This window comes from Gymnodraco acuticeps, unplaced genomic scaffold (genome assembly GCF_902827175.1).
Source record: "Gymnodraco acuticeps unplaced genomic scaffold, fGymAcu1.1, whole genome shotgun sequence".
NCBI classification, from domain to species: Eukaryota; Metazoa; Chordata; class Actinopteri; order Perciformes; family Bathydraconidae; genus Gymnodraco; species Gymnodraco acuticeps.
The window spans coordinates 5,889,345-5,910,766 of record NW_022989768.1 but is presented as its reverse complement, the minus strand read 5'-3'; the positions used below and the strand labels follow the sequence as shown (position 1 = coordinate 5,910,766).

Below are 21,422 nucleotides of genomic sequence, written 5' to 3'. Positions count from 1 at the left end.
GTTGCCTGTTATTAAGAAAAACAGTATTGCATTGCAGCACCCTGCCAAAATAGTGTGTCACCCTTTAGTCATTCTGAAATCCTCATGCATTTCAAACCCTTTGAAGAGACACGAGTGCTGAAAGGAGATCGCGCAACTCGCAAGAGTATCACACTAATTGAAGTTGACAAAAATACGAACTGCGCCCTTTTGAACTGCTGACATTGAACAGGGAGGATTAGGCTGCGTATATTAACAACAGGTGACAGGCTGAGGGAACAGAGGATCGGCTCTGCACGGTCACAGATGGGAGTACAGACGCACATGAAAAGGAAGGAATACGTTTGACTTCATTGTCTTCCCATAAATAGATGGAAATGTTAAGCAAAACCGAGAGACGTAGTAGTGTAGTCTTTACTAATCATGTATTACAAAGTCATAGATGAACCATTTTGAACAATTTCACTGACATTGTGAAAATGATATTAATAAAAAAGGCAAATAAAACAATCACAAGGCAATGTTTTCAAGGTTAAAGCCTAAATACTACTACTGATGAAAAGGAAACAAATATAAAAACACACAGAATATAATGAAAAAATACAAACAAAGCATTGCCGGTAATACATTTTGAAAAGTGTGGATTTGGAAATGTTCAACTATTCACAATACACTATGTGTCTTCAAATGCAAACAATAAGTACTCCTATACTTATGCAGCGTTCATATGCATAACTCATGAAGCCCATGAAATTACCTTCAATTAGCACCACTGCGTTTTTGCATATATATATATATATATATATATATATAAATAAAACGAAAGGGTTGCACAGGCAATAAAACAATACAATTCAAGATGTTCCAGTAGCTCTGCATCAGTGTTTTTAAATCAGCAGTTACTCACTCTAAATATTAGATTTATTGTACCAGCTTTGTCTATAGTTGTATATGGTATGTTATTCAATTAACTGTTAAAGAAACCCTACATTGATATGTCGTTGAATCATTTACTATATACCATGTTCATTTAAAATGGTTTCCTTTTAATACAGGACAGCTACAAATAATAAGGTCCATGTTATCTTTTGAAAAGAAGAAGAAAATGTCCAAGTTGGAGCATCATTAATTATAACTATGATACAGCTCTGGTGCAAAATAAACATATATACACTGTACACTGATTCCAGAGCAGCTGGAGCCAAAAGTCCAAAACAGTAACAGTGAGGGGCCGAAAGCCTACAGTCGGACTGTCCATCAAACATCAGACTCAAGGTGACCCTCCATGTAACATTAGTCTATGCACTTGTATTACTAAACGTTTAAAAAATACTTTGAAACCAAATAAACAAATCATTGTCATCCACATCCCCGTATTACAGTGTCCTAACTTAATGTTCTGTTCAGTTCTGTCTTTAAAAATATATTCAAAAATCAAAGTAAAAGCGTCTTTGACTGAGGGGTGACACTTTGATCTGAATATTGATGTTTGGATATAAAAGTTGGTGACACATGTTGAAGTGTTGACGTGCCGGTCAGAGGCTGCCGATGTTGGGGAAGCTCTTGAGCTTCTCGGGGAAGTCGTCTTTGTAGAGCACCGGGTCCGCTCGGTGTTCCACCACCTTCAGAGGCATGGTGCCAAAGACTGATGCAAACTTGTTGATGCACTCAGATCTACGGACGGAAACATAACTCATTTACTTTAAAAGAAGGCGAACATGTATTTAGTTAGTAGCTATGGATTAGTCAGGTTAGCAAATTATTTAAATGGATGAATGGAGTTAAATCTGTCTTTCCTTTAATTTTAAGGTGCCCATCTTCCTCAAATACTTTTAATCTTTTTTATTTTATATATATATATTTGTTTAAATCTTGCCATTTATCTTAGGTGTTTATTTAAGCACAGCTCACAGAACTTGCCTATGTACAAAATGTGTTGGACTTCAAATAAATAATTGCATCTGCTTATTAATAATTGGAGAAAAGTTCAATAATGAAGCCGTTTTGTCGTGTATTTCACGGTTCAATTCTGAGATTATTAATATCATTTTTAAAGGAGCAGAAAAACATAATTCAGGTTGTTGTGTTTCCTGCTACAAAAAGACATGGCAGTGTCACGGTTCTGTCACATGACCAAAATGCAAGTTAAAGAAAGATGCAAAATACATTTTAATACGAATTAAATGTGATTTTAAATATTTAGAAAGAAACAATGAAACGCTCATGCACACATTGGACGGTTAAAACAAGATCAATAAACAAAGATTTTACCGAGCTTATTTAATCAACAATGACTTCCAAACAAAGTGCCATACCTCTCCACCATGTGCGTCTGATCCAGGGACAGTCCATCAATGGCAGTACACTCAGGGCACTTGAACTTCTTCCTGGGGGTCACCTAAACAGAAGCAGAACAAAGTCACATCAATAATTAACTTAACAAAAATGAGCAGCCCAGACACGTATTAACAAAGTCTGTAACATCCTTCAAGAACTGTTGTTAAGCACAACAACTGAACTCTCATCAGTGGAGTTGGAGAGAGATGTGATGTATGGCTTTCCTCTGTCTGACCTCCATCACATCTACACCCCCGACACATGCCTGCACCAAACGCTGTGGACCTGTGAATGGATGTGTGTGTTGAAGAAAGCGAAAGACACCGAGACAGGCAGACAGAATGGGTTGGTAGGAGAGGCTGGGTGGAATCTGATGGAGATATGGTGGGAGGATGGAGCGTGGGTGCGGGCGAAGGAAAGTGAGCAGCTTGTGATTTGATGGCAGGGTGTGCGTGAGCCCCGGTGAGCTTAGAAAAACATACTCAGAGGGGGAGTGCCAGTGAGTGACACCCAGATAAGGGAGGTTAAGGCTGGGCTTTAGCTCGGGCCCCTGCACCTGGGCACAGTGAGTGTGATGGGGAGGGGGAGAGGCGGGGAAGTCAGAGGGTGAGAGCTGATCAAACCCAGAGATGCTGGTGCGCTCTGTCAGGCTGCAGCCCCCCTGAAAGCACCCGGGCCCAGACCCAGGAACGTACCTTGATGGGGGCTTTGCCCGTGATGTTAGCCACCAGGAAGTTCATGGCAATATCCTCACAGTTCATGTGAGCGTCCACCCAGTTCTTGATGTCTCCCGGCATCTTGTATGTGTACAAATAGTTGAAATACTGGAATGGAAACAGATTCACTATTACTAGGTGTCATAAAGATATACAGCAGACTCATTATTTACAATAATGCAGACACTGTTTGACACGGTGACCCAAGAGTTTGTAGGAGGAACCCATGCACTAGAATCTGCTTTGAACTTAAGTGAGCATTTGAGCTTTAAAGTAGAAATGAGATAACCTTGCTCTACCTATGACATGCTGCTCTTCCATCATTGTAATCTTCTTTTCTAAAATCCTACACATACCCAAAACAGAAGTCCACAGGATATTCTCAAATCCTTTCAGTAAACTTAATTTACAATTCACACATAAAATTGAACATTTCCTTTTCAAAACGTGCTCTGTGTGCATCATTACTATTCTAAATGGCTAACATCCATGAGAAGCTTCAAGGGAAATGTGTGTGTGAAGAGGCAGAGCTCAAGCAGCTAACACTTCTTCATGTCCAGGTCACCTTGTGGTAGAAGGCAGCTCCAGTTAGCACCATGGAGACCTCGTTGGTCCACTCCGACTCGTACTTCCACTTCCCCATTTCATGGTCCCATAGGTGCAGCCGGCCTGGGTAACCCACCAGCCTGTCTGGGAACTCCCTCCACACCTGGAGGTGGACAGGAAACAGATTGTCAAACACAACATGAATGAGTAAGTTCTAAAGAGAGTTTAAGAAACAAAAATGCAGTTTAAAATGATCTCTGAAAACCTTTATCAGAACAAAATAAATCCCATCTGGTGGTCAAATTAACACTTCCTTTTTGGATTGAAGTGGCTTTTTGATTGGCTGAACGTCTCAGGCTGCCAGTTGGATTATCTGGGCAGACAGACAGCTCCTCTATGCTGCCTGTAATTCTCTGTAATTATCCTTAAACTGAGCACAATTTTATTAAATGGCTTCTAAATGGATTCAGGTGAGTGTGCTGCACTAAGTGGGGCCCGGCAGGTATGTGGGCATGGAAAGCATCAGCACTCGACCTGTCATCATTCTTCACACATCAAACACATCCAGCAGGCAGTCCAATCCCAAACCATTGGAGAACCAGACTGTAATCTCCCTGAATGACTTTAAACTCTGGGCTCAGCTTTAAATGGTTCCTTGCAATATGTTTTGGAGAAAAGATGGGAAAGTGTGGTCAAGGTTTTTTTTAAAAAGGGGTTATTTTTCTCACCTCATAGCCAAACTGCAGTTCATCAGATGTCAGCATGATGATGTCATCATCAATCGCCAGCACGGCTTCTGTCTCGATCTCGTCGTAGGGGAAGAAGCGATTACTCAGCTTGTTTTCTTTGGTTCGCACAACTTTGAGAGGAACGCCGATTTTTGGCCAAAGAGACTCTGCCAGGAGGAAAACAATACAATAAGAACAACGGTACTCACTGTGTAATATACAGATGGAGATAAGACGGAGAAAAACATAAAACACAAAAAATATAAAAATACACTATGTATTTGTTTATAGACTTATATATTAAACATTTATATAAACAGTATATGACACTTAAATACATTTTTAAGAGCTAAACAACATTTTTAAAACATGGCTACTGTCAGTGTCTGGAGATGGGTGAGGAATTGTGATGTCATTAACCACTGACGGAGATATTTGAAATCCTGCCAGTGGAAAAAAGTGATCTGGGAATTTTACTTCACTCACTGACTCGTATCGCTACGCTAACCTCAAGCACGTGCAAATCCAACCACACTACAATTCTTCATGAGGCAGATTAAAAAAGGGGAGCGTTTCAAAGATCTTGGGCAGCGTCCATGGCACGGACTACGGCCCAGACGGATCACAGAGAATGTGTCCCCTCATTAATGGGCTAAGTGGGGCCTGGCAGACTATGAGAAGAGCTCCAGGTTCTCATAACCACGTCTGAGGTCTCCTGTCAGAAGCTATTGTCAGGAAAAGTGCTATGTTAAACACTCCGTTTATTCTTTCCCTCTGTCACCATTACTGTGATCCCTTCTTTAAGTTGGAAAGAGACAGACCAAGTGAAGGATTTATAGGCTATTATCGGAATTTCAAAACTTCAGCCCTGTGAATTAATTTTAAACATACTCATAATGTCTTATAATGGTCTTCTAGCACTGAAAAGTTATAGTTATGAGCATTCGTACATGTTTATAGTCTGACCCATCAATGGCCCCTCGTTAATTCCATCGGGTCACAAAGCTCCAGCCAGGCGCCGCTGATGCCTCTAATGAAAAGGCAACTCACAGCCACCAGGGAGCACTTCAAAGTCACCTCATTACTTCATTACATTATCCAACTCTACAGCAGCAGATTTCATTCCTAGTCCAGAGCAGTCTGAGCTACGCAGTCAGTGAACGAAAGCAGGATTAACTGTTTTATACTTAATAGCCTTATTAAAAAGGCAAATAATTACAGCGCAAGGTGCAATAAATAACAACTAATAAGAGCCTGCTATGAAACATCTATGATGGATTATACCTCAAGGTGAACAGTAATGAAAGACATAAATAAAAAGTGTATACACACTATATCTTTTGGAAAGCTTAATGAACTTTTGGGGTTTTTGATGAGCGTTGGTCGCACTCACCCTCAGGAGGACTCTTGTTCTGGTTATTCCACACAACCAGCAGTTTAGCCAAGCTGGGCACCTTGGAGATTTCTGTGATGACACGGAATAGACTCTCCACACGATCGTAGGTCAGCACCACCGCTGTGAAGCCAGGGGCCCTCGGGGGGATAAGTGGCAAGAACAGAGGGCTGTTCACGCTGGACCACTTCTACACAAGACGGGAAACAAAGGAAAACACGCCGTTAGGGCCACAAACTTATTTTTTATTCAAATGTTGGTATTTCCATGAAGAGCTACTGTAGAGCTAGCCTCGTGTCTTGAGTGTGAACCCTGTCTGTCTGTTTTCCATGATTTAATGCTCTATAATGGGGCTTTACTGGAAGGTGAGGTCACCTGCAGTCATTTCCAGGTTATGTTTTTTATTCTGGAGCAAGAGTCATCCAATAACGTCTCTTAGCACCTCAGAGGCAGAGCCCAGGATGCCAAAGGGTTCAGTCACATTGCCAAGTAAACCAAACTGAAAAATAGCAGTACAGAGGTACAAGGAACACTGGGAAGGAGTTTGCAAACAACACAGGTTGGCTCCACTGCTGTGTCAACTGCTCTTGTGAGATATTATGACGAGTAAAATTGCGTGGGATAGAGAGGAGGAAGGGGGGGAAATGAGAACAGCAAGAGGTGGCCATCTTTCACCAACGTGGAACTTGGCTTTTCTTTCATTGCTCCCCTTTTAAACAGCTTGTAAACCCTGGAAGCCGCACTGACTCCAGCTCAGATCAAGTGACCCTGTCAAATGAACGAAGCAACAGGAACATTTTGTGTTCTTAATACTTTAAACATTGCAGTAATTTGGATAACAGTCACACCAAATGAGGGACAACAAGTGTTTTGTGGGAAACCAATTACTTGTGTGAGTGGTATACAAAGGTTGTTTTTATATATTTAAATAAAAAGACAATTTATTTTTATTTTATTTATAACCACGTGCGGGCGGCTCTTACACCAAATGAAGGAGCACCATGGTTCACTCTTGATCAAATTCATCAAAGGCACAGACAATTTTCCACCCTGGTTACAGTGACACCCAGTCTGAAGAGGGCACATACAGTAGAGCTTATCTTAGACAGTACATCTGTGGGTTTCTTGAAGTACTTCTATAAAGTGTGAGTCTCTTCTGGGCCCAGGTGGCCACACAGTGATTCTGTGGCTCCTTCTACAGCACCAACAAGAGTCTGTCAGCAGAAATACAGCCACTGCTATTACACAACATCAGTCACTCCTCCACCAATAATAAAAATCACTTTACTGGCAAGTGGAAACTTCCTTGTGGTCATTCTCACATTGTCAAACAAGCAGAGGGGGAAATAATTAAAGTAACGCATCTAGGCAGCACAGAAGCATTTAAACAGTATTAAAGAGGTTAGAGACCACTTAAGTCATTTGTCAAACTGGATAAATTAGATGAAAAGAAAGCCGCAGCTCCTTATGTCACCAACAGATCTCAAGGGGTGGTGTGCTAAAAACGTTACATTTACATAAAAAAGAAAGATGAATTGTATCTGGCTATTGTAACTGCCTAATTGGTTCTTCATTCATCTAAGGGTTACATGGATTTCAAGTGAAAATGAAGAACAACCAATATTCAAATCATTTGTATGTGTTTCCTATCTGTTTATCTGTAGAAACATTCCCAATAAAACATATAGATATGTTGTTGTTACATGATAAAACAAGTATTACTGATGTCTACAGATGCAGAGAAATGTAATCATTTCAATGTATGGCTGAAAGAAGCAATCAACAAAGTTGCAACACCAGATACAGTATTAGTAATTAGTATTAAGACTTGTTCTAAATCCTTAGAGTTTAAAACAGCTGACTTTCAATTTAAAGGGGTATTTTAAGTACTTACAGTAGTGGGGGAACGAAGTATGACTTTTTACCCCTGGGGGATAATATGTCTAGTACATATTAGAGAACATGGTTAATCAGTATCAGAATCAGAGCGTAAACACCCTCAAAATAAAGTTGAAAGTCAACACTTCATAGCCGTTACTGAATTTCAAATCTAATGTGAAGGAGAACAGAGTCAAAACAAAACTGTCCAAATATTTGCAGACTGTTATTTGATCTTCAAACAAGACATTGATGGAATAAGGCTTTTCATAGCCCAGTGCCAATAACCTTTTTTAAAGACTCTGAGATGCCTCAATTCTTGAGCAAGTATGCACACTACCTACAACTGCCAAACAAAAAGCAGCTTGTCCCTTATCCTGCACCCCCGCTCCCTCCAAAGGCACCAGCAATCCTGGGAAATGTGCTTTCAATTACCGGCCTAAAGACTACAGGAGGAGAGGCGGAAAAATGTCTGCCTGATTTATTTAGTGCTCTGTGGAAGTTCTTCTCACCATCCATTCACTGAATCCATCGAGAAAACACTTCATCTCCCATCTCAGGCAGGAACGGCTGAAGGTCTGTACCCTGACACAATTAACCTCCTCTGGGTCTGAACAAACCTCAAGACCTGAGTGATACTGATGGATTGGACTCGGGGTTGGACGCCCTGACAAAACATTTTGACATAAGTGGGCAATGTCAAGTGTAACTGCTGATTAACAAGCTACCTGCTCGGAGAGAAAACAGGCAGCCACGGTCAGCTCACGTAAGCCTTTGGCCTAAATGTCAGCGCAAAGAAAATAAATCACAAACATCGTCAACATCCATGGTATGTATGCTGCTTGTTTACCCCAACTTCTTTAACCTTAGCATGTTACTTCTACAGATGCAAAGACACTATTGTGCATCCACACGCATGTTCTCGTGCACACGCCTGCACCCCACAGGCGGAGGAGACTCTGGATCAGACCGGGCTGATTAACAACTCCTGAGAGATGCTCGCCCAGCCAAGCTGTCTGCAGCAAAAACTCCCACAACCACAGGGATGCTGAACACACACCATTCTTCACATCCAGCAGATTTTTTACAAACACATGAGTCAAACATGAAGGAACTTAGTTTTCACCACATCGGAGGCATCCTCCTAGCGCAGAACTGCTGACATAAACTGGCTGCCTCAGAGCGAGCTGGGTTTACACCAAAGTGTGACGCGCAGCATGTGTGGCGCTTCAGAAACACTGAAGGCACCGACTGTCACTCCGCTGCCTTCGATTTACAAGGCACAGGAGAGAGGGGAAGCGTATGTGGCACAGTGAGCGTCTGTATGGTCTCAGCGACGTTGTGGAGGGGTTTCTTTCAAATGTGTGCAATAAAAAGACTTCTAGGAATACAGCTGAGCGGCGCAGCACAGCACAGCAAACACAGCAAACACACTGCATTGATTACTAAGCTGTATGCCTGAGGACAACAGTCTTTAGGGTGTAGATATAGTTAAATATCACTCACTTCTAAAAGACAACTATGGAAAGGATAGGAGAGAAAAAAAGACTTGTCTTGCTAGATGTCCTACAATTAGGAATTCCTGCAAAAAGCACAACGTAAAGTTAAGTTACGAACCACCACAGGTGGATTGTTCCACTCCTCGTAGGTCCGGGCAGCATACGGGTAGATGCGGTCGTTGATAATCTGGAGCGTTGTCAGTCCGATCGACTTCATGGAGCTGAAGTAGGCCTGCCAGAACCAGTGTGCCTATGGGTAAAAATAATGTTTTGATTAAATATAATAATGAATCCTTCTTCTATTAAGAGACATTCACTGTAAAGATGTAGACAATGAAACATAGGATATTTCAATTGACCATAGAAAAAACATGCAGTGAAATATGACTGCATACAGGTGTAAGAAAACCATCTTGTAAAAACTACCTCACTCTTATGTGTAACATTATGATGCTGTTTGTTTCTTTTTTGTATGTTGTTCTATATTATTATTTGATATGCTGCAGAACAGAATCGTGCTGTAAACCATTTTCAACTGAATTATTTCATTATTTATATTTTTCTGTACAATTCAGAATATAATAAAACCCAGTGCTTTTTCTAGATTAAGTCAATACTGTGGAAATGTCAAAAGACATGTTCTACTAAAAACCTTAACTTGAATAAGATAGTATTTCATAAAACAGTGGGAATGTTGATATTGCTTGAATAACTGTTTCTGTATTTGTATTCTCACTATGCTGTGGAGTATAGTCACTACACGACAGAAGATAAAACCAGTGTGAAGTCAGAGCAGTCAAATCCAGATTTCTCCCGCTGGACGAGTCTTTAAAGAACATTTTGAAGCCTCTTGACCTTCACCAACTCTTCCTCTGAAGCCTTTTGACGGAGCCTGTTTTGCTTCAACAGATCTCTGATGTGAAAAGCAGACTTTAATGATAACTGAACTCTTAACCCATATCTTAATGTTATCACATTGGCTGCTGGAATACCAAACTCCAGCTGCTCTAATTCACCTCTCACTTCATATGTATGTTTTTTAGACTTTAAAGATGATAAAGAATACCTGTACATTAATTATGTTCTATGGACAGTTTGTTGGAGCTCTGGCTGTGTTTTATACCATCATATACTGACTTGATGAATCTCGAGAAGTACTACTGACCATGACATGCGTGGCTACTCTCCTGTAGGCTCATATTCTAGTTAGAAACTTCAAGGGACAGTTCAGAGGCGAGAGAAGCCTATAAGAGTTAATGAAGCTTTAAACAGCAGCGTCTCCTGCCGGGAGGCACCGTGCTACACTGACCCGACTCCACCCCACTGGCTCCTCAATGACCCACAGATCTGGAGTAGAGGGTGTTCATATTTGAGTTGTTGTGTGTAAGCCACTGAGCTACACTTGTTTATCAACCAATTGTCATTCACCAACTTGTATTGTGGGCTAATGTGTTCCCCAGACGTAGTCCCTCGTGGCACGTGAACTTTTGACAATTGCCTAAATCATCCATGTATGAGTATAAGCACTGGAGTTGTATCATAACACAAAAACAGCCTTTATTTTTATAGAGGGGGTGAGGAGAATCAAAAAGGACTTTCTAATCTCAGGGGGGAATCCCAACGGCTCATAAATCAGCCGGTGATGAAAGTTTCCTTTCCGACCGGGGGGAGGCAGAAAGCAAACTGTGCAGGCCCAAGGGCCCATATCACCCCCCCCCCCCCCCCATTCCACTAACTGCAGGAATTTTTATGAGCATGGAAGAAGAGACAGCGTTGTCAAAGTAGAAAAATAAAATCCTTTACACCATCTTTTATTTGCTGCACCTAGTCTACTCTTTGTTCCTGACGGATAAAGATATGTAGCAGTAAATATAGCAAGCTCAGCAAAATGAATTTCAAAGATATGATGTATAATGCACACTGTAAATAAACCGCCAGCAAATAGTGAGAAATAATGCAAACAATCCCAAGAGAGTCATATTCCTCTGTAGGTCAAGCCAAAACAAGTCTGACGTAGCGTTTTGTTAAGAGCAAATGATATTCTAATTTCCTTCTAGTTTACAGAGTTCCTTAGCAGCTCGTTTAAATTAATAAAAAAAGGTAAACGAGATGATAAAACCGTTTATATTTCAGTAGCCTGCATCACTTTGTTAAATCTAGAGGAAGTTGTCAAGTGCCTGACAGATGATCCAACCTCTGGAGCAGAATTGGCAGCCGGTGTGGACACAACCAGGCGATCATTAGTGTTTTTTTGACATAATCTAAAACAGCAGTGAAACAAAGTCTGCTTCAATCGAGTGCTGCTTACTGGGAATATTGTTTTTCTAAAGATTTTTTAGCACTTTTAACTGTGATCAAAACATTTACACATACTTGCCCACACACTACTTGTTAATAATAACGAAACTGGTCTTCCAGGTGTAAATCAGTCCAAGTTAGAAGGACTCAAAATATAATCTAACAGGACTTTGGATCTAGACAACCACGACTGAAGACTACCGAAGCCCCATGGGTAGCCTCGATTAAAGCCAACCCCCCTGACAATAGTTCAGTGGTTCGATGTAACAGACTAAACAAACTCTGAAGTACTGTAATTGAGTATAATTTTTGAGGTACCTGTACTCTAATTTATATTTCTACTCCAGTATATTTCAGGGGCAATTGCTGTACCTTTTACTTTTTATACACATACTTTGTAGCTTTAGATTAAGATGTAGGTAAGATTCAACAGCAAAGACGAATACATTAGTATGTATATTCTTTTTAAAGATAAGGTAACCTTTACCAGCTGCAACTGTATAACTTACTGCTTAATTAAAAGATCAGAATACTTCTTCCACCACTGCACTTATTTATTTTACTTTAAACAGTTGGCAGTGCAGAACAGAAGCATGTATACTGTACACTGATTATATTTTCAGAAGGCAGTTCTGTACTTATAACTTCTGCATTTGTGAAGGTAAAGAAAGGGGATATGAATTTAGTGCGAGGCGTCAGTAGACAGTCGAAGGACATCACATTTACATTTTTGATTACGAAGTTTAAGGGGCTTTTATTACATTTGTACCGACCAAAAAGCCACTGACACCTGTCATCATCCTGTCTGACTTTTCAGTTACCTTTGAGATGAAAGATGTAGAAAGATGTAAAAAGAAGAAAAGCAGACACCACGTAAGGGACAGGGGGAAAGACCAACTTGACTTGTTCTATAAATCAGCTGCAGCCGGTGAAATGTTCAGCATGATGGAGGACTGGGAGTCTACTAAAAGGTTTGACCACGTCAAACACACCCAAAGAAAACCTGGTTCAAGCATAGGTAGGTAGAACTCCATCTTGAGCATTAACTCCCTCCTCCCGTCGTATACTGTATATTGTGATTTAATCAAAAAAGATTTACAAAGGACTGTGTATGTGCCTTATTTTATGGGTATGACCGCAACAAGCCTCAGAAGTACACAAATGTGGGCATCGCAGTCTAACTTGAGCTCTAACACCTCACAGCTATTTGGTATTGGAGTGAGGTTTTAGGCTTTGTTGAGTAAGTTAGAGCAAAGAAAGCCTGGCTCTGTCAAACTTGCTAAGTGTATCCCCCTGTAAGAAGACATGACCTTAAGTGAACAATTGCACTTTCGGTTGAGGTGAGTATGCATTGTGTATTCCTATTTTTATATTTGTAAGCACAAAAGTCCGACCACATGGGAACAAATAGACGGACAGAGGGTGAAAGAAAAGGCTGCTGAGCCCTCTGCTGGCAGCACTAATGAAATACATCAGCTCCAACACATTTGAAGATAATTAAAAAGCTGAACTTTTTGGAATTTCTCCTTAGGGATATTAGCACGCATAAAACATTTAGTTTTCGTCAATTATCCAGTCTTTAATAGCAGGGAAGATGGAGAGTTTTCAGAGGTAAGAGTACAACAGACCCTGATGGTCCCTTAAAACATGATATACTGTTTATATACAGTGCCTGTTAAGATGGACTGTACTAATGTGCCAAATCCATGTAGATACAATTCCTTTCAGTATTACATTCCGTTCCTGCCGTGGGCTTTGGGATTATTAAGGATGAGATTAAATTAAATAGATGGTAATAAATTAGAATGCGGCAACCACAATTTTTACCACAGTTTTTTTCTATAAAACACTGTTTCGAGAGAAAATGTTTTGCACCACTATGTAAAGAGAATCTGTAACTTTTGTTGATATTTTGTAAAATTATACAAAGTAAATGTCTAAGTTGAGAATCGACCTGCAACAGAGGAGTACTGTGACCAATGGATAACCATTTTAGATCAATGCTACCAAGTGAGCTGTGAGCTATACACAGCAGAACACCCCCCAGCAGACATCAAGTCATGTTTTTGAGTCTGTCCGCTGTAATCTAACCCCCAATCCCGTCTATGAGCCCTTCAGTCTGAAACGTCTGTTTGGCCAGTATAATTAGTAAATGGACTAGAGTTGATACAAGGGAATGAGGAGCAGCTGAACTGCTGCACTTCTCTCAAAGCTGCTTTCACTTTTGTTTATTGTGGCTCAATGTAGATATCAAAAAGAGAGTGAGCCGTCATCTGTTCATTTCACTCGAGCTAAAATCAACACATGTTCGACTTCTGAAAGCTTTCTAAAGTCTAGACTGAGCAAAAGAGGAAATTCTAACTTAGAAAAGGTAAGAGTGGTATCCAAACTTCTGTCTTTCGCTCATCACATTAAGTTTGTTTCGACTTCCAACACATGACATGCTAGAGCTTTAACTCTCCTGATAGCACCTCTGACTTCCACGTCAATCTGAGTTTTCAAACTAAATATAAGCCACTTTAAATCATTTTAGCTGAGAAATGGTTTCTTTTGAGTGCGTTATGAATGTTACCTGTCTTTGCATCTCTTCCACTTGTCTGTGAGGAATGCTCTTTAGGATGGTGTACATCTCTGATAGCTTCTCCTCTGGAATAACCACAGACGCCCTGAGGATAGACAGAATAATTAGATGGAAAATGGCAGACGGTAAAACCATTTACTTGTTTTTCAACTGTTACAACTTATGCTGACCTTTTCCAGTCAAGAACTTCAGAAAATGGCAGAATGTAGGAGTCAGCGAGAATGACAGGAACACAGCCAGCCTGCAACACATCACTGAGGGCAGCCTGACCCAAACGGGCCCCCCGCAAAACCACACAGAATGAGGACTCCTGTAGAGACACATTGGGAACTGTTAATGGGACACGTTGAATTGCACACAAAGGAAAAAATCAAATCAAACCATACTGAACAATTTCACTTCTAGATCATTCTTCTCAACTCAAACAACATTTAGGAACTTTAACTGCATTTTGAACACAGTTACCTTGTTCCAGTTTTAGTTCCTAGAGGTTAACTCCCAAACAGTTCCTGTTACCAAGGGAAGTGTGTATTTAAGGTTACATGAATTAACAGGCTCCAGGAACTGCTGCACTTATTGTTGCGGAGTGGTAAAACACAAGCTGCTCAAACATCTATTCAACATCCATTTAGCCTTTCACTATCACTTGGTGGTGGTGGTATTAATATTAGTTATTGGGATGGGTATTTCTTGTAAAGAAATGTTCAAAAAAATCATGCCGCCAACTCTGTTTGTATTGGTGTTGAGCTTTGGGAAAGTATTGCATTTAACAAAGGTGGTCTTTAAAACTATATCTTCAATATAAAATTGTATTCAATGCTGTGCCCCCTACCTGAAGGATCTGTGGGTAGTCGTACACCTGCCCCTTGTAACATCGTTTTCGTGCAGAGGCGGCCCCCTGGGAGAGGTTGCTACACTTGTCCAGGAGGAGCAGCGCTTCTCCATTTTCTTCCTTCAAGCGCTCTAGTTCAGCGCGGTACTCTCGGTGGATGGCGGTTTGAGGGGAGAGAATAAAGTAGCGCCGTGGCCTGGGAGAATGGAGACAGGAGATATAAAGAGGCAAATGGTTATAATACTCTATACCAGGAGTCGGCAACCTTTTTGATATGAAGTGCCATTTAAAAAAATGTTATCAGCGTGCCAACGAGATCGAGAATTATCAACGGGGGGGGGGGGGTTGAGGAGCTTGACGCTCGTGAACTATCAGCAGGAGGGCGGGGGAGCCTCGCTGCGGGGAAGCAGTGTGTGGACCTGTCAGCGCAACGTATGATGCCGAATTTAACAATAACATTTAAATAATTGGTTTAAACGGCATAATAATAAGGATGATCGTCCGTTCTGTGATTCTCCAGAGCACACATGTTATGATATTAGGGTCATGCAGAGTGAGATGAGATCGCTGTCCCTTTAAGAGAGAGAGAGAGAGAGGTGTGGCTTGTGAATGTGTGTGTGTGGATGGTAGAGCGACAGTGAGGGAACGTGTGTTTGTTTCTGGAAGTGAAACGAGGCAGCAGAAAAACAGGTCTGTGATGTATTTTGTGAAACAGAAGAACAGCTAAATAAATGCAACGGCCTCCCAAGAAGAGCTCGCCTCTCTCCAGTCATTTAAGCTAAAGTGGGTTATTGAACCTGAAGCTTGCTGCTTCTGCCCTCCTCGACTACGGTCTGGGAGCCGACAGGAAAGTTCAACACACAGATGGCCAGTCCGCCCCTTTGTAGCATGTTATTTCGATGAGAGATGAGCAGATCGCCACTGGGCTTTCAACTAAAGACACAGCCACGCAAAAACTGCGGCATTTGTACAGCTCCTTATGGGTACTGCAATTTGTGAAGTGCTTTCCTCTGTGGTGAAACGATCAGCACTGCACCACGGAGGAAAGCTGCAGAAAGTCGCCTGGAATTAAAGAGAGCGGGGCTGCGCTGCGTGCATGGCTTCCTTCTGCAGGTAACGGAGAGACGCGCTCTGGCGGCGGTCTCGTTCATGATCCGAAAATACAATTTAAATATTTTGCACACTTATTCCACTTATTCCTGGTGTGCCACTGGTTACGGTGCCGCGTGCCAGCAGGGGTTGCCGACCCCTGCTCTATACCGTTGACTATACATTATATTGCTTCTCAATCAAGCCTAGACTAATGAGTGTTGCTAAACCACAATTACTTGAATATACTCAGAAGACATCATTATTCCCTTGGAGCACTTTCCGTATAGAAGATGTTGAAGGATAACGTATTTGAGTTGACAGTAATCTGGTCATGATGTGCTACTCAAACAAGACAATGAGAGGTAATGTCTGCTCACCCTGGCTGTCTCTCAGGCAGCTCAACATCTGCGGAGAGGGGGCTGTAAACAGGGATGCTGACGTCATAACCTTGTCTGTAGGTCCATGTAGAGAAGCCTCCTCCAGCCAGCAGCGCTCTGAAACAAAAGAATGCTTCAACACTCATGTTTCAACAGGTACAGTTACCAACTCAAAAACACAAACTCCTTAATTTGCTTCCTTTTAGAACTGTTGCTATCACCAATGCAGATATAAGATATAAAGTGATATCAAACAAGGCTCTGTGACCTGGTTAATAGATCCCATGTAGTCCATTAGGTGATGAAAAGTATTTTGGAGTCTGTTCTTTTCTCATGCAAGGTGAATATAAAGTGGAAACACACCGTCAGTCACACACACCTGGTTCTAATGAGGCACCATGCCAAATGGACTCCAGTTGGAAAGCCCAGGAAATTCCTTACAGCTGCAAGGTAGTGTTCCTTGTCTCAAGGCTGCATGTTCATAAACCCATCCTCAACCATCACTCTGGACTGTCTATTGGACATCTTGAGAAACAAAGGCTCTTCGCTGCTAAATACAACCAGATTTTAAACGTCTCCTCAAGGCCTCTTAAATATATCCTATCTCCAACTTGCTCGTATCATCTCCTTCTTCTTTATGAAATCATCATTCAGTGTGATTGACTGCTGTTTCAATAGTAAATGCTACCTTTAATAATAATCCATTTTAGAAGAAACATTGATTTAATGCAACAGAATATACACAAACAAGATATTATTTATCTACAAATATTTATCTTTTTTTTAATTTATCTACAAGTGGTACGCTTCTGATCTTAAAAGCATGAATCTTGAAAACATTCTATCCTCCTCCTTGGTGTTGTAAAAACAATGCATTATATTTGAATGTTAAGCTTTTTTCATGTCTGAATTGACTGTGATGGTATATCAGCTGATGACACTTGTTTAGCTACAATGAATGCACCAAGCCTATCCTTTGATGGAAGAGTATTGTTTTCTACATATTTCCATTCATTTCACTTAATATCATAATGAAGATATTATTTCATATTAATCTCAATCTTTATTGATTTATATAGCACATTTAAAACAACCTTCAGTTGACCAAAGTGCTGTACAGGCAATAACTACAATATTAAATAACACAATGGGAGTACAATAATTAAAAACATGATAAAAAGCACAATAACTAGAAACATATATTAAAAAATTAAAGATTGTGTCTCAGATGTATAGTAGTGGGTACCTGTCTCTGGGCACATCCAAGGCAGTATTGTAGTCTGGAGGGCCCCCGGGTAACATGTTGAAAAGTAGGTGATTCATCCCTTTATCCCATCTACCAAAATACAATAATACACAAGATTAGTGTTGGATAGATACATTAATTAACATCATATTTGATTTTTAAAAAGGTTTTGTATTGGCAGTGGTTTCAGATAATCAAAGTTTTAAACAGTTATATAATTGTGACATTTTTTAATTGTAAGAGATGACTTAATACAACTGTTTGAAATGTTCTGGGGAAGAACTTTTAAATGTTTGCAAGAAAACAAAAAAGTTGATAAATATAATTCGGCTTTTGTGACATTTCAGCTTTAAAACCCATGACAAGAACACAGATATAGGACGATGAAGTTCTTTTCAAACACTTACCTGGGTAGCATTGCCAGAGCCTGGGCAGTCTCTCTTATACGCAGAGAGTTCTGGTTCAGCACATCAACAGATGGGATGAAAAGACAAGCCCTGGTGACGTCGTCAGTGTAAAAGTCACTGTCTGAGATGGCACTGAGCAGGTCATTGTACTCTCGAGACAGTCCATTGCTGCTGATGGGAACCCCCAATTCATCTACAAACTTCTGCAGAGGGTAGATGTACACCTACAAAAGCAGCCATTTAAACAATGAGTTATAATCTTAACACGGAGCAATGCAAAATATTGAAACGATACACCCATTTTGTCTGAGCTCAGTGATTTAAGGGTTGTTTTGAGAGTCAGTTACCTTGATTCTGTTTTTCGGATTGTAGCCACATCTGTACACATCAAAACAGGTGTGCATGCGACAGCTGAGGTCCCCCCTCTCAGGAATGGGATTGGAGACAGGCAGGCGGATCAGAGGAGCGTCGTGGACACTGCGTTTATCCATGGTCCAGTCAGTTGCTGACTCAATGGAGTGGGGCCAGAACTGAAACATCCCGGTGGCAATGAGTCCGAGCAGCACCACAGAGAAGAGGGTGATGTAGTATATGCGGTGCTTGGTTTTCATCCGTGGGATGAGAGCAGGGCCCCGCGAGGTGTATTTCCCAGAGGCATACATGGCTGAACCTCCAACCAGCCACTGTTAAGACAAGAAATGGTAAATGACAGCTTCCGTATATACACAATGAAGAACAATCTACCCTGGTACAACAAAAAAAAGTGAAACAATCGAACTCAAGAGAAAGACAAACGATACGATATTACTTTATTGTCAGATCAAGTCTGAAATTTGACTTGCGTCACAGCAGCTCCATGTCCAACATCAACAGACAAATATGCATACACAAATATATGAAACACAAACATTTAACATAACAGCACAATCAGTGAGAGAAAACATGCTCAAAGAGCCTTCAGCGTGCATTTGGTCTGGGATTTAGATCTGTATTTACTGTGAGGATTGACTGATGCACAAAGGAGTGCTTCAGTCTGACTTTATTGAATCGTGGGATCCTGTATCTCAGATTAGATGGTAGCAGTTCATATTCACTGTTCAGAAGAACATGGTTTGGGTCAGAGATGATGTTGTTGGACAGCTTCACTAGGCTGAGTCATAGAGTCTCTGACAGGGTTGACCAACAATCTTTGAGCAGATCTTTAACAGGTGGAGCAGTTTTGATTTTAAAGCTGCTGACAGACATTTGTACCAGGTAGTATTGCAGTACTGTAGAATAGACAAGATCACAGATGTAAAGAACAACAGAAGAATTTCTCTGCTCGCCCCAAAAGACCTAAGACGGCAGAGAAAATAAATTCTTTGTTTTGTCCTTTTGCACAGATATTCAATGTGGTCCTTCCATGACAGCAGATGGTCAATCATTACACCCAAGTATTTGTATGAAACTCCCTGCTTGATCTCATCTGTATGGATGACAATGGGAACTTTATGGGAGTCAGATGGTGAGCCAAAAATGATTTCCTCAGTTTTCTTGGTGTTGATCTCAAGAGCATGTTATCAGTCCACTCGACCACCTGATTTACAGCCTGTTGGTGCAGCTCAGGGTCGTCTGTGTTACTGAGCAGAGATATTATTGCAGTATCATCAGAGTACAGAGTACTATGATTAATTGATTTGGTGTGTTGGTACGACAATCATCAATGTAGAGAGTAAAGAGCACAGCTGAACTCACACAGCCCTGAGGGCCCCTACATTGGTTGTGATGGCAGATGACAGGGTTTTGTTAACATTCACAAGTTGCTCTCTACTGGTGAGGAAAGCGGCATACTAGTAAATCAGGTATGGATTTACTTCCATTTTGGCCACTTTTGACACCAAGATGTCTGCTTGTATTGTGTTGAATGCTGATGAGAAGTCTAGGAAGAGGGCTCTTGCATAGGTGTTACGTTTATCTAAATGTTTAGTGATGATATGAACCAAAGTAGCCACAGCATCTTCCGTACCCCACCCTTGTTTATAGGCAAATTGGTATGGATCAAGTTTGTCTTGTGTTGTACTGATAAGGAATCGGAGCAGAATTATTTCAAGTGATTTCATAATCACTGATGTGAGGGCTATTGGTCTGTAGTCCTTATGTTCTTTTGGGCATGGAATTTTGGGCAGCGGTTTGATGTGGGAAGTTTTCCATGACAGAGGGATGGTGTGCGTGTCAATGGAAGCCTGAAAGATGGGTTGCCACACTGGAGCCAGCTCAGTAGCAAAGTTTGTCCAAGTATTATTTAATAACACAGCATAGTTCAGGCAGACCTCTTTCATAATTTGGGGGGCGGCATTTTATTACATTCATATTGGGAGGAGATTGGCTAAAAACTAAGGAACGTTTTTGGAATACAAGCTGAATACTCCTTTTCACATTGGCAGAAATCCCGGACAACGTCATGACCCAGGATGCATGTCTAATAGAGAAGGATGCGTGCAATAAATCCATCCCTCGGAAGTGGCTGCAGGCAAACCGGCCTTCAAAAGGATGAATGGATCGCAATTGTTAATGAGATACACCCTTCCGGAAAAAATACTTTTACTTAAGTTTAAGATGTGATCAATAATGTACAGGAAAAATAGACTACATACTTTAACCTAAACCAAATGACTGGTAAAAACTTAAAAGAATGCAGTGCATATTTAACCCGTTATTAATCACGTGAATCAGATGTTTATATGATACTAATTTCAATGACTTTGCTGTCAACGACAAGACTAGTGAATCATAGTGTATATATGTAAAATATAGGCAACCGCGGATGACATCAAGCCAAAAATATTAACCATAACGCCGAGGAAACATACAAATTGTTCAGTTAGCATATGGTATATGTTTAAGCAACAGCAATGTTTGAATACCTGGAAAGCTTACACGGCTAATGTAGGTTAGCAGCAAGCTAAGATAAACCAGCTGTATACATATTTGGCCAAATTGTTTCACTAACGTCAGCTGACATGATTCAACGTTAATAAAACTATCCGAAAAGAGTACAGTATATTCCACTTACCGAAAAATTTAACAGAACGGGTTGTGACCGGTTGGTTCTTAATTCATGGCAACGATTATAAAACAGGCTACACTAGTAAATACTGTTAGAGCTAACGCTAGAGTAAATTGCTCAACGGTTTCCGGAAATCTGTCTTCTTCGCTGATATGTATGTTAGTGACTCAGGAGGTAGACATTCTGCTTCCCTCTGGTGGGGGTAGTGGTACAATCATTTACCCATGCACAATGATCAGCTGGACAATCTGCTTTAAAACTAAACATGTTTTACATGTTTAATCCTCCTCTACCATACAAAAATACAGTTAAAATACCCAGGTAAATTCAAAATAATTACTCTACAACAGGTCTAAGGTGTGTCATTGGTGATATCAAACAGAAACCTCCAACCCACTGTCCCCAGTTCCACTGCACACTCATAATACACTGCACCTACACTCAGGCTTAGATATAGCCCAAAATAA

The 21,422-nt window shown here is 40.8% G+C and overlaps 1 protein-coding gene across 1 annotated transcript; it reads right to left on the bottom strand.

The window, feature by feature from the left end:
- Window positions 1-375: 375 nt before the first annotated feature.
- On the bottom strand, window positions 376-21,093 carry ext2 (exostosin glycosyltransferase 2). Its single transcript, XM_034217554.1, has 15 exons — window positions 20,962-21,093; window positions 18,257-18,592; window positions 17,910-18,133; window positions 17,503-17,592; window positions 16,257-16,373; window positions 14,788-14,983; window positions 14,126-14,265; window positions 13,947-14,040; window positions 9,195-9,326; window positions 5,700-5,889; window positions 4,307-4,473; window positions 3,598-3,741; window positions 3,012-3,140; window positions 2,295-2,377; window positions 376-1,653 (listed from the first exon to the last, which is right to left on the bottom strand). The coding sequence occupies exons 2-15, from the start codon at window positions 18,569-18,571 to the stop codon at window positions 1,515-1,517; spliced, it is 2,160 nt and encodes a 719-aa protein (XP_034073445.1). The 5' UTR covers window positions 18,572-18,592; window positions 20,962-21,093; the 3' UTR covers window positions 376-1,514.
- Between the last annotated feature and the right edge of the window lie 329 nt (window positions 21,094-21,422).